At 39.3% G+C, this 13,927-nt stretch overlaps 1 protein-coding gene across 8 annotated transcripts in view; it reads right to left on the bottom strand.

Moving 5' to 3' along the window:
* The window catches only part of PRICKLE2 (prickle planar cell polarity protein 2), a 301,204-nt gene that overhangs the window by 120,340 nt on the left and 166,937 nt on the right, over window positions 1-13,927 (bottom strand). The window contains exon 2 of one of the 8 annotated variants that reach the window (XM_088134398.1): window positions 1,120-1,244. The exons of the other annotated variants lie outside the window; for them this stretch is intronic. Coding sequence (XP_087990524.1) covers window positions 1,120-1,121 — 2 coding nt within the window. The 5' untranslated portion in view covers window positions 1,122-1,244. The remainder of the gene's footprint in view (window positions 1-1,119; window positions 1,245-13,927) is intronic. 8 annotated transcript variants of the gene reach the window in all.

Here is a 13,927-nt window from a genome sequence, read left to right as displayed (position 1 = left end):
CTGTTCACACAACACAATTAACAGTGTCAGGGAAGGAGGGAGGGGGTAGTATGTATGAAAACACTCTAATCCAGACAAGTGACTCATTCAATTACTCTAGGGGATAAAGTACCTCCTCTGACAACTGTGTTGTATGGATTGCTTATATGGGGGAGTTAATTTGCCCTTTCCACATCCAAGAGAAAAGCTCAATCCTGAAACGGTTCTGTAAAAACAGGCCTTCTGCCGTCCTATTGGGGTGCAAAAGGAACAAACAAGAGTGGCACTGCATAAGGCTATCCAGAGTATGTCCATGATGACATTGATCCTGATGGCGCCCCTGCAGATTTTCTTCTTTTTGTGTTCTTGCAAAACAGAAAGAAAGATTAGGAAATGAGAAAGCAAGCTGCAGCTTCCCAGTCTCCTTTGTGGTAGTTGGGGGGACTAGGAAAAAAAAAAAAAAGATTGATATGCAACTGACTCAAGGTCTTTCCCCTCTGTTTTGTTAAAATGCTACATACCCATCCCTGAGTGGGCAAAGAAACTATGCTGGCATGAAAATTGCTGCTCCCCATCCTCTTCACTGCCGAATGAAGCAAAGTGCAATAAGCAAAGTGACCGGTTCAGCTGCTTCCCTCTTTTGCACACTATTCACTACCAAGAGGAACATATGCCAGTCACAGTGCTACAGCAGTAATAGGATAGATCTGGCTGCAGAACAGCCCCCATCAACTCTCTAGGCTCCTTCCTGTGCATCTCCTCCTACAAACCATTCGGTTATAACACAAGCTGAATGACCTGAAAAAACAGAGAAGCTGATGGGAGTCATGACATGAGTTGAATCACAAGCAGCCCTTTGACTCAGGAGTTCTCGCCCTATCATTCCCTTTCTTTTATATAGGCAGCAAATGCCAACTTCCAGATACCCTCATACTTTTTTGGGAAGGCAAGGGTGGATGCCTTGTTATTCCACTGCTTTGCTATTTCAGCCTAGTAAGGACCACAGAGCTAAAGCACTCACAGCGTGGTCCTCTAAGCAACCTAGCAGAGCTGTGCAATTCTGACCACTGGCTCAAGGCTGCTGCATTCAGCTCTGCAGAATGGCAGTGTGTTAGGTTGACAGTGGACCTGAGTACTTACATCAGTCTGAAACAGCCATTAAGTACTGCTCTGATCCCATGTATAGCTGGTCCCCTGATTTCCTCTTCGATTTGATGTGTGGATCAGATTCCATGTACCTTGAAGATGCTGTCCAATGCTGTTGGCTTAAGGGGAAACCACTACTTTAACATCAGTACAGCTATGGACAACCTAAGCATGCCTCACTCATGGTTTGGGGAGGAGATGAAGGCAATGTTATGGGACAGAGAAGAAAAAAAAAGATGTTACTAGCTACATGCTAATGGGGAAAGGTCCTCAGTCATCCTGGATCATACACTGATGGCAGATAGAGGTGAATGAATTGACTAGAGAAGAGGATTGCTGTGCTCTGCTATGCAAACATGTTCTCCTATTCTAGAACTCAAGCTTTATTGGCTGGCCATCACTGTCATCCATCTTCTGATTAAAGACATGTTCCCAGCTTTCTCCTCTAGCTTACTTCTGTCCCTAGCTGCCCAGAAAATAAAACAAAAATCCAAATTATTATTGTTCTAATAGAATTTATGCATGAGTGGCTCCTGAGGTGAGAACACAGTAAGTCTACCAGCTGTTTTTCCTGACTTAGTTTTTACATTCTAAAGGCAAAAAGTTGATTTAAAGAATTTAAATAATTGTAGATCCAGATGCTTCAGCAGCTGTAGTATTTACCATGATAGAGGACTTGGTCTTTTAAAAATTAATAGTTTATGGTCTGGGCTAGGCAGCGTGCCTCTTCTCATATATTCATCCACTGAGATCTTGGAAGACAAACTTGTCTTCTGTATCTTGTTTTCTATAAGCATAGGTGATAGCAACAGATAAGTGCTTTCTCTGGAGTAATAGCTCACGTTTGAACTCCTAACTTAAAGATAAAAATCTGATCAAATCTCTCTAGAAAATTAGAGGTCTATTGATGATACGTACTCTTAAAAGACTTGGAAATGTTACTACCAACATGAAATGTTTAATGGGAAAGAGGGGGAAGCTTATTAAATACCCCACTAAATACTAATCATAACTACTTTAATATGAATGAAATCAAATCAAATCTAGCTTCTGTTCTGGCCATAATCACAATTTTTGGAGCTGCAGACCCAGCAAACAGCTCAAAGACCAAGTACTGAGACAATGCTATTCAGATTGTATGCTTTTATTGTTATTTTTTCTCCAAGTCAATCCTAGGTAATTGGATTTACCCTACAGATGAGAAGATTCTGTCTTAACTTTTCTACAATAACTTCAGTTTTCATTTTGTACAACTGTGATAGTTCAAAGCCCCAAACTTCAGAAACAAATGAATCATAATAATAAATATATGTAACAATGTCCTCATCAAAAACAGATTTTAAATAAGCCAGAGAAACTGATTATCACTGTAAATCACATTTTATGTCACCACCCTACTTGGGTTAGACAGCTTGTGAAGATTCATTAAAAACTCATTAGTTAGGTTGTGCAGACAAACCTGTCCTTGAAGAGAGTGTTATATCCAGAAAAGCCACCAAGTTTGCAAGAAAATTGCCACTTGCATAAAGAAAATGTAATTCTTTAACAGTCCACACACAATAGACACTGTAAAAGATTCACAGCAGAACCAGCTAGGAGAATTGGATTCTAATGAAGCTTTTACTTGAAAGGATTTTCATACTAGACCGGGGCCAGATACCATGCTGTGGCCACAAAACAGTACACACGAAGTTATTCCTTTAGGGATTGATATGAATGAAAGGATCTGAGGCCTCAGAATTGGGTCCTATTCAGCTGCCAGAGAGTCTGTGGGATGTGGCAGTCTGCCCAGAGGACATACAGTGCCAAGAACTCCCAAAACAGCAACCATGCAGCCTGATCTTGAGATTTTGAATTCTGCCACACTGGATTGCATTACTAGACTTTTACTATTTAATGTCACAGGAGCCCAAAACAAGCTGACCTCTGCAAATTCCCTATGAAAGCCCCAAGTCTACCATGGGATGGGCTTCTAATTTATTCAGGCTTGGTTTCTTCATGCAAGTGGTCTTCAGATTCTTATCTACTGAATCTGCCATGTTTCAATAATTATATACCAATTTACCTGCATCTCTTGAGATAACATTTCACTTGAAATGATGGGTGAAAACAGGGCTATGTCATGGACACACACTGCAGCGTCGTTTTTGCAGTACAACATGTTTTCTCAGGATAATGGTTTATACAGTTTATAAACCACAATGATCAACATGGATGTACTAATCAGACATCAGCTGATACTTAAACCAAGCAATGGGTAAAAAAATTAAGAGAATATTAATAGATACGGTGGATTCATACTGCGATGCAAGTTTTGGCAAGCAATTTTACAATATTTAATATTAGAAACACAGAAACCTGAAAGAAAGGAGAATGATTAAAGTAAATTCCAGTTCCTGGAAAAAAGTGTTTCCTATCGTTATAATACCTATGAAGAAGAGGCTGTCCAGTTTTTTCAAAATCTGGGCAACAGTCCTTAACACTCGATCTTCTGGTATCACTGTGCAGCCATAAATTAATAAACGTGACTGTTTTCACCAGTCAAATATTTTGGAACTTCCATATAGACGGAACCCTTTTACAACAGACTGCAAAACTTGAATAATGGCCACAAAGACATTCAATTTGACAGGATTATAAAGATTATAATAAAGATTATCTTTTGTCCTAATGTGCACAAATCAAATGAAGACATGAGCTTTAGCATATCCAAAGGGTACAGACTTAGAAAGGGTAAACAAATAGGTAGCCCATTTTGGATCTCAATATGGGCAGGATCTGTTACTGAAAATCTATTCCAAAACAGTGAAAAAAGACTCATGTAATATCTTTTAAAAATGTTTCCCTCCCCCCTTTCTTCTCCATTCGTTTATCCTTTTCTGTCATCTTTTTTAGACTGTGTGCCTGCCGGCAGAGAGTGCCTGGTTTTTAATATTTGTACATGCTGGCTGGGGGATTATAGGAACTGAAGTCCTGCACATCTGGAAGACACCAGGTTGGAAAGAGCTGTACTTAAGTCTCAGAATGCATTATCTATATAATGTAAACTGTAAATTCTTGATTGGTCTACTCATTGGTCTGTCATGGAAATGAAACCCAGAAACTCAGGCTAACAGAACTGTTCTGTATCAGATGTGAAACACTGTCCAAGGGCTATATTAAATCCAGAAAACTCAGTACAATTTTCATGAAGCCCTTTGAACATGCAAACTATGAGCAAATGACTATTCCAACTGAGATATGTTCCTGTGGCTTACAAGTCACAGGAAATAAATTGTTGAGTGGGATGCTGAAGCACAAGAAACTGGCTTATGTTAAACCAGGCCATTTGTCCAGCTGGCTGAGTACTTATCTGTTCTCCCTGGTAGCAGCTTTCCCAGGCTACAGACAGTTGTTTTTCTCTGCCCTATCTGGAGACAGTGGGGACTGGCTTAATCTACGCGTACTGAAAACTATGCACTTTGCCAGTAAAATGTACCCCTCCTAGGTTGGCAGTAACTAGATTTAATGTCTAGCCCAGAGAGAACTATGAGGTTCCATGGGTTCAATGTACCCCTTGCACCCACCAGGCTCCTTGGCCCAACTGGCTTTATTCTTTTAAAGCTTCTTCTATTTTTTAAAATCTAAATGGAAAGTTGGCATGTATTAAATCATGGTTTTAATCTCAAGCATCATATTCATTTACAGAAAAACTTCTAGTGCTCAAAAACCCCAGAAATATTTTTGGAAAATAATCATGAAACTTCTTTGTTTGGAAGTGTGTCCAACTGTCCAACAAAAAGATGGAGGTGAAGAATGGTAAAGATGGCGATGGAGTAAATAATCACCTGCTTTTCTCTTCTTGTATTGTTTATTTAGTGTGCTTTTTTATAGCTGACTGTGAAATTATATCTTCTGCTTGTATCTTATTTTTTCTTCTTTTATATTACAGATGTTTTAGTTCTATTTTTCATGCATGCATATTTTTATTGCTGTCTTGGGGACTTTCTGTCCCACTGAACTACCTGAAGGTAGATTCATTTTTTTTTTAAAGAATCTCTTTTTTAAGAGATAAAACTTTGGTATGGAAATATAATGAAGCAGAAAAGGTAGTACAGAACAAACTCCAGTTTGCAGAAACATCCTACATTTGCCAAATTGATAAATTATAACTTCTTAATGAAACTCTGAAGTATGTATTGTCGAAGGCTTTCACGGCCGGCATATGATGGCTGGTGTGGGTCTTCCGGGCTGTGTGGCCGTGGTCTTGAAGTCTTGTTTCCTAACGTTTCGCCAGCACCTGTGACCGGCATCTTCAGAGTGCAGGAGCACAGACAGGAGCAGTTCTCTCTCTGCCCAGGGTGAAGTGACCCTTCTGTGGGTATTTATAGAGATCTGGGGGTGGGGGGTGGGGGGGGTTGGGTTACTGAGTGGCTGCTTGTTTTGGAGTCAGCATCTGTGTGTATTTTCCTGGGGATTAGGCAGGGTTTTTTCTTCTACTGAATTGTTAACGAGGGGCTGCTGGGGGTGATTAGCAAGTTCATTGTGTGAACTGTTCACATGTCCTGGTGGTTGAGCTGAGTTCGTTGACCTTTTGCAGGCTGTATTTTTCAGGATTGGTAGCCAGGTTTTGTTGATTTTTAGACTCTCCTCTTTTTTATTGAAACTGTGCTGGTGTTTGTGAATCTCAATGGCTTCCCGGTATAGCCTGGTATAGTGGCTGTTGGTGTTGTCCAGTATCTCTGTGTTTTCAAATAGGATTTTGTGTCCAGTGTGCTTGAGAGCATGTTCAGCTACTGCAGTTTTTTCTGGTTGCTGTAGTCTGCAGTGTCTTTCGTGTTCTTTTATCCTGGTATGGATGCTGCGTTTTGTGGTCCCGATGTATACTTGTCCGCAACTGCATGGTATGCGGTATACTCCTGCAGCGGTGAGGGGATCCCTTTTGTCTTTTGCTGATTTTAGCACTTCTTGTACTTTTCTGGTGGGTCTGAAGATTGTTTGGAAATTGTGTTTTTCCATCAGTTTTCCCATGCGGTCTGTGACCCCTTTGATATAGGGCAGAAATACTTTATTGGTGGGTGGCTGTTTTTCTTCTTCAGTCGCATGTTGCTTTCTTGGTTTGATGGTTCTTTTTATTTCATTCTTGGAGTAGCCATTCGCTTGTAGGACCCAATTAAGGTGGTTAAGTTCAGAGTTTAGGAATTGGGTTTTGCAGATCCGATTGGCACGATCCATGAGGGTTTTGATAATGCCTCTTTTCTGACGTGGGTGGTGGTTGGAGTTTTTGTGTAGGTACCGGTCTGTGTGGGTGGGTTTTCTGTAGACTTTGTGTCCTAATTTGAGGTCTGGTTTGTGTATGACCAACGTGTCTAGAAATGGAATTTGGCCATCCACTTCTTTTTCCATGGTGAATTGTATATTGGGGTGGATGCTGTTTAGGTGGTTCAGGAACTTCTGTAGGTCTTCTTCATCCTGACTCCAAATTGCGAAGGTGTCATCCACAAATCGGAACCAGACTGTTGGGGTAACGGGTGCGGTTTCTAAAGCCCGTTTTTCAAAATGTTCCATGTAGAAATTTGCTACGACTGGGCTCAGGGGGCTTCCCATGAATTTCGCAATTTGGAGTTAGGATGAAGAAGACCTACAGAAGTTCCTGAACCACCTAAACAGCATCCACCCCAATATACAATTCACCATGGAAAAAGAAGTGGATGGCCAAATTCCATTTCTAGACACGTTGGTCATACGCAAACCAGACCTCAAATTAGGACACAAAGCCTACAGAAAACCCACCCACACAGACCGGTACCTACACAAAAACTCCAGCCACCACCCACGTCAGAAAAGAGGCATTATCAAAACCCTCATGGATCGTGCCAATCGGATCTGCAAAACCCAATTCCTAAACTCTGAACTTAACCACCTTAATTGGGTCCTACAAGCGAATGGCTACTCCAAGAATGAAATAAAAAGAGCCATCAAACCAAGAAAGCAACATGCGACTGAAGAAGAAAAACAGCCACCCACCAATAAAGTATTTCTGCCCTATATCAAAGGGGTCACAGACCGCATGGGAAAACTGATGGAAAAACACAATTTCCAAACAATCTTCAGACCCACCAGAAAAGTACAAGAAGTGCTAAAATCAGCAAAAGACAAAAGGGATCCCCTCACCGCTGCAGGAGTATACCGCATACCATGCAGTTGCGGACAAGTATACATCGGGACCACAAAACGCAGCATCCATACCAGGATAAAAGAACACGAAAGACACTGCAGACTACAGCAACCAGAAAAATCTGCAGTAGCTGAACATGCTCTCAAGCACACTGGACACAAAATCCTATTTGAAAACACAGAGATACTGGACAACACCAACAGCCACTATACCAGGCTATACCGGGAAGCCATTGAGATTCACAAACACCAGCACAGTTTCAATAAAAAAGAGGAGAGTCTAAAAATCAACAAAACCTGGCTACCAATCCTGAAAAATACAGCCTGCAAAAGGTCAACGAACTCAGCTCAACCACCAGGACATGTGAACAGTTCACACAATGAACTTGCTAATCACCCCCAGCAGCCCCTCGTTAACAATTCAGTAGAAGAAAAACCCTGCCTAATCCCCAGGAAAATACACACAGATGCTGACTCCAAAACAAGCAGCCACTCAGTAACCCACCCCCCGCCCCCCACCCCCCGCCCCCAGATCTCTATAAATACCCACAGAAGGGTCACTTCGCCCTGGGCAGAGAGAGAACTGCTCCTGTCTGTGCTCCTGAACTCTGAAGATGCCGGTCACAGGTGCTGGCAAAACGTTAGGAAACAAGACTTCAAGACCACGGCCACACAGCCCGGAAGACCCACACCAGCCAAACTCTGAAGTACTTTTGTGTCTCCAAACAAGGATAATATGCTAAATATTGCAACTATTGAAAATCCTACAGTCCTAGACTTTGGGCCTCAGAAAAGTGACTGACTGAGAAACATCTTACAGGGAAGTTCTCCCTTCTCAGTTAAAAACTCCAGATCAGAAGCTTGAAAAAGAACTTTAATGGAACACAATAGCAAATGTCTTTATCTCTATTTGAAATAAGGCCATTTTCTACCACAACTCTAAAACTGTTTATGGAAAAATTGCCACCCCAACCTCTTTGCAGAGCCCTGGTAAGGCTACAAATAGGCTAGGGTTTGAGAGAATATAATGCTAATGTTTCAGAGCCCTCTTTCAAGCTCCCAGATATTTTTCCAGTACAGCTTTTTGCTTGGGTGTTGGATTCCTGAGTGCTGAGGGAAGAATTTGGATGGCCATGTTTAACTGCTGGTTAAAGTTAAAAATCCTCCCACCTGGGCTGGCTCCTATGTTATTTATTGATAACTTTCAGCTGAACTGGATGAAGGCTCTTCTAGGGAAAGTGTTGTCATATTGTCTTTCCCCAAAACTTCCACGAGCAGCGACAGTGCTAGACTATTTGGCTGTAAAGGATCAGAAATGAATTAGGTAAAAAAAATAAAAAATTAAATTAAAATACAGGAGCCTGAATCTCAGCCAGGAACTAGCCTGTTGTCATACTGTTTTACTCATCCCCAAATCCTGGAAAGCATTTTCCAGGGCATCCTTTCACGTCCTGCCATCTGTTTCCTTAGATGGCAGATTTAAGAATTTGCCTTTTAATGAATGCATTTTTCCTTGTGGCTCTGGAGCTGCTGAAACAGTTGTCCCATGCTCGAAGAATAAATCACAGAACCATCAACTTCTAGAGTTAGAAGGGCACACAAGAATAATCTACAGCAGGGTTTTACCAACTGTGTTCTGTAGACCCCCAGGGTTCCTGAGAGAACTTGAAGAGGTTCTGCGAGAGACAAAGGGGGAAAAATAAGTTCACTCAAATGAAGCCAATTTTCTATTACGAGCTTTTTGTTTTTTAAACTAGCAGATTCCACAGCCTGAAAAAGTTTGAAACCTCCCAATCTAGGCCAACCCTCTGCAGTGTGCAGGAAAACCAATTAAACCATCCATGAGATATGACTGTCCAGACTATTGCATTTTTTATAGAGATATATTGGTTGCCTCTTTTATATTCTCTTTCTGGACATTCAGAGGATTTTCATATTTTTTTAAAACTCAGATAAGCAATCTGTTATTCCCGACATGTTATCTAGGCTCTGTGTGGTAAGCTAATAAAGCCAGCCAAAAGATTACTGCAGATTTGTCTAGCATCTGCAAGTTGGTTGTACAGTCTGTACCTGCATTTCATGTATTTATATACTAGTATTTATACTGTTGATTGGGAATGAAAATAATGTTATTAACTTACAAATGATTATTAACAGTGGCAACTATGGTTTTAACAGTTTGAGCAAGAAACTGGACCTCTTTAGATCTGATCAGGTAAGTTCAGATCAGAAATATTTCAATTCCCATTCATTGGGGAATACTCCTAGAGATTTCACAAGGAATAAGGAGAACTATGATGTTTATTGGGACCTTATCTGCTTAGCTGGCAGTGAATCACAGCTCCATGGAAGGAGACTTGACACTGCTTACCATAATCAGCTGATGTTGAAGAATGTATCTAATGATATAAGCAAGCATTGTTGGATGATCTCTGAGCCAGCTCTCTGGATACGAATGCCTTTACACTGATTTGATTAATTCTAAGGGCCCCTTAAGTATATCACAAGAGACAAGGATTCTTTTAACATTTAGCCATTCAACCATTCCTACCATGTTAATGAAAATGAGGCCCATTTTGTCTTTTTTTTTTTCAATTTAGTCCAACTAGTATTTTATGTGATTGGAATGTTTGTCCAATACATTCAGCCTTAACTGGCACAATACCAAAAAGATTAACTGTATCTATTAATACAGTTAAACCAATGTCAAATCTCCAATTTCACTTAATGGTTTTTTAAAGAAAGGCTTAGATATATCACTCCTAGGGAGTGTGATGTCTTTGGAATCTTACCAGCAGAAGAGCAAAAAGATCTGATTTGTAGACTGGAGAAATTTAAGTTCTACTTGCTGAATATTTATTCTACAAACAATTCTCCCTTATTAAGGATTGGCTTGGCTAAAGCAAACAACCCAACCAAATCTTCTATGGATACAATAATCCAAAACAAGGATTATTGGAGATTCCCCTCTGCTCCAGTTAAAGACCTTGCTCTTATTTTGTTTGATAGCACATGGAAAAGCAAATAGCTAACTGTGCAAAGCCTTAAAGATTAGTTAGAAATGAAAAACTATGCTCTTACCTCTTTAGATGCCACCAAAGTCATTGATGGGCCTTCATAAAATAATTAGCAGATAAGCAAGATTTGGAGAACATGCTTATTTATGTATCGCTTTCTTTATACAGCTTTAATAAAAAGTTCATAGACAAGGAACACTAGGATTTTCATCCAGTAGAGGCATAAAACAAGGGTGGCCATGATCTCCCTTACTCTTTCCCATTGCTACTGAGCCCCTCACTAATATCGTACATTCAAATAATAAAATTCATGGTATAAAAATTAAAAGTAGGAAGCACCAGATTGGATTTTGCAGATAATATATTATTGCCTTATAAGACTAGCTTAGTCTCTCTGTAGCTCACAGTCAATAGCTTATCTACAACTTTGGAAAAATCTAACATATTGTGCTTTCATGCACCTGAAAAAAGGTAAGAAAGAACTAAGCAACTTTACTTATCTGTCTACTCACAAATTATTCTTTGTGGATTTAATTGTGAAATTAACAAGAAAGTTATTTAATTCTAATGATGCATGATTAACAAATTCAAAAAGGATAGATATGAAAGAATGAGCCAAATTACAGTTGTCTTATTTATTTATTTATTTATTTATTTATTTATGTATAAAATATAAAAGGCCACCCATCTCCCAAAAGCAACTTAGGGTGGTATACAGGGGTTAAAAACAACAATAACAGTTTAACAAAAACAAAATGCCTAAGGCCACAAACACAATCCAACTTATAAAGAATAGCATTAACCAACACAGCTCAACTAATTACATGACCCAAATGCCCAGGGTTAGGAAGAGTGGTTGTCAGTATTTTCTTGAGATTGGCATATCTGTTTCTGATGTTCCCAGTTAATATTTTGAAAGATAGATTTAAGAGTAGGGAAAAGTTTTTGAAAGTATTTATCCATAGAGGCAAAAAGCTGACAAGGATGGCACTTAAGAGACCCAAATTAGAATATGAATTAGAATCATTTTGAGTCAAATCACTATTTAGACTCCAATGGCAGGATTTCATAGGCATCCATGAAAAATTACAACAATGTCAAAATGATGTTTGCATAGTGCCATAACATCATTGTGTCAAGGACATACTTGTGACATTTTGCATCCTATGACCCAAGTATGCAATTCACATCATGCAAGCACATTAGGACACACAACACATCATCTGCCCTCTTACCTTCTCCCAAGATGATCCCAGTAAAACATGGTTACATATAGAACTGGCAGAAGAGGAGCAAATAATATAACAGCACAACTGCTTAAGAATATAGGAGAAACAAGAATGCTGGGGGAAAATGAGAATGTGTTGCCCATGTTGACAATCCAGTGGAAAGAAAAAGACGATGGACTCCTGAAATTTCTGTTCCCATTCACATATTACCCTTTGTCTTTGTATACAAATAAATACAATATGCTCAGTTTAAGGGCTGGGGGAAAATAAGATGATATAATTTAAAGAATTGTACAACAATGGTAAACCTACATTAAGGAAGCATTTCAGTAATCTTTTAGTTAACATCAAACAAAACTTGTTACAAGTGATTCATTTCATTGCAACCTAGAAAACTGAAACTGAAAGAAATACTGTAGGCTTTTAAGAGAAATTCAACAACCGATAGTTACTTGCAACTTAACCTGTAAAAGATTGATCTCTACTATATGTAAGTCAGTATGCTCTACACATACATATACTACCAAGAAAGTTATGGCAACCTGGGAAAAGGACTTACATTCCCACATTGGGGGAGCTAAATGGGTTTTAATCTGGTATGTTAAACCTACAAAATCAGTTTCAGCCAAAGAGAAAATAATTAAAGGTTGCACACAGATGGCATTTAACCTCTATTATGTTTAATCAGATATATGGTTCAGTAAGTTAAGAGGTGCTGGTGAACAAACTGTACACAGGAAGAAACTTACTATCATCTTTGGTGGCAATGTTCAGCTATTCAAACATTTTCGAATATAACCTTTCAAGAATGGAGTGCAATTATTCAAAATGTAATCATTCATTATGTGACCGCACTTTGGTCTTTTATCAGCGTTTGAAGGTCCAAATGAAAATCTATTAGACAAAAATGCCTTACTTCCTTTTTTTTATTGCAGCCTAGTAGTTATAACTTATTCTTGGAAAGATAAAGATATATACAATTAAAAGCTGGCCCAATATATGGTTATATGGCAACTGGCAACAGTAGAACAATATCTCATAGAACAAAAGCTAGTTTATACATACTGTAGATTATTTCACTATTAAATGGCCAAAAGTTAGAAAATCCATTTTTAATGGGTATATTGATTATAGATAGATCATGGCATATTTATCTTGCCACCGGCTAATTAATTCCTTTACAGTGGTTTTAGACACACACACACTGTCTAAACATATACATATGTACATATAACTGGGTGCTTGTGTGTTTGTATGTGTGTGGAGAACGACGTAATATAATCTGGAGGGCTAAAGGAGCACGTCAGAACCATCTGATCAGTTCGTCTGTTGCTAAAGATTGCACTCCCCATAACTGTCATTTTGTGAGGAGGCAAGACAGATGACACCTGCAACTTGCTTTCAAAACTCTGCACTGCCCCAAAAGGTTTGCTGATAAACAAGGACAGCTTCAAATACTGCAGATTTACAGATCGTGTTTAGAGATGTAGAAAGAGATCAAGAAACAGTTTTAAGAAAAGGGTTATCTTTTACAAGGTAGGAGAAGCACAATTATTGTGACATGTCATGACTCCTGAGTTCACCCTTCTGCAGCCAAAAGAGGGCCAGCTCATCTCACAGCATTAATCAGAAGCACTGCAATCATTTATGTATAACTCTGTATTTCACGAAAGAAAAATCTGCCCACCTAATTGCAAACATCAGAGGTCCAATACTTGATTGCCCATGCTATGGTGCTATAGTGAAGGGAGTTGTGAGATCAGACTTTTTTAACATTGTTGCCCAGGCTATGTCCTTGACCTGTGAACATTATTCATATTGCTTAAACATGCATCAGAGAACTTTCTGACTTGCACTGCCTTTGACTGCTGCTATCATTTCCAATTTGGCTGTTCTCTCTGCTATTATTGTGACTCCTTTACTGATAATTCTTTGCTGACTTGAGTACTAGTTAGGACAGTAGGGGGTAACATAAATAAATGATCTTCGGAAGGCATTAATCCTAGGTTTGTCCATTTTACTATCATAGAAAGAAGCTCATTCTAAGGAAATATGAGTGGTCCAACAGCATCCAATTAGCTTCCTACAAGATTTCAACCTGTCTCTCACTGACATGACTTTCCAAAACCAATTAACACTAGCTTCTGAAGCCCTGTCAAATGTCTCTATTTTGGCTATCGTTTGGTGCCAATGAACTATTTTTATGCCATATTAACTGGAAAGGCAGATGACCCAGAGTTTAATATGATCCCTCCATAAAAGGAAGACTGAAGGGGTGGGGTGGGGAACTTGTTTACTTCCGATATTGTATTCTTAGGTAATTGAAGAGAGCTCTTTCATTTTCCAGACTTTTCAAAAACAAACAGATCTTCCTTTCCAGGAAATACAAGTTTGTAATGA

Source organism: Python bivittatus, unplaced genomic scaffold, assembly GCF_059951505.1.
Source record: "Python bivittatus isolate LINGU-HERP-01145 unplaced genomic scaffold, Pbiv_v1 ctg000080_np1212, whole genome shotgun sequence".
Taxonomy (NCBI): domain Eukaryota; kingdom Metazoa; phylum Chordata; class Lepidosauria; order Squamata; family Pythonidae; genus Python; species Python bivittatus.
Note: the sequence above shows the minus strand (reverse complement) of the source record. Positions and strands in the feature narration are given on the sequence as shown.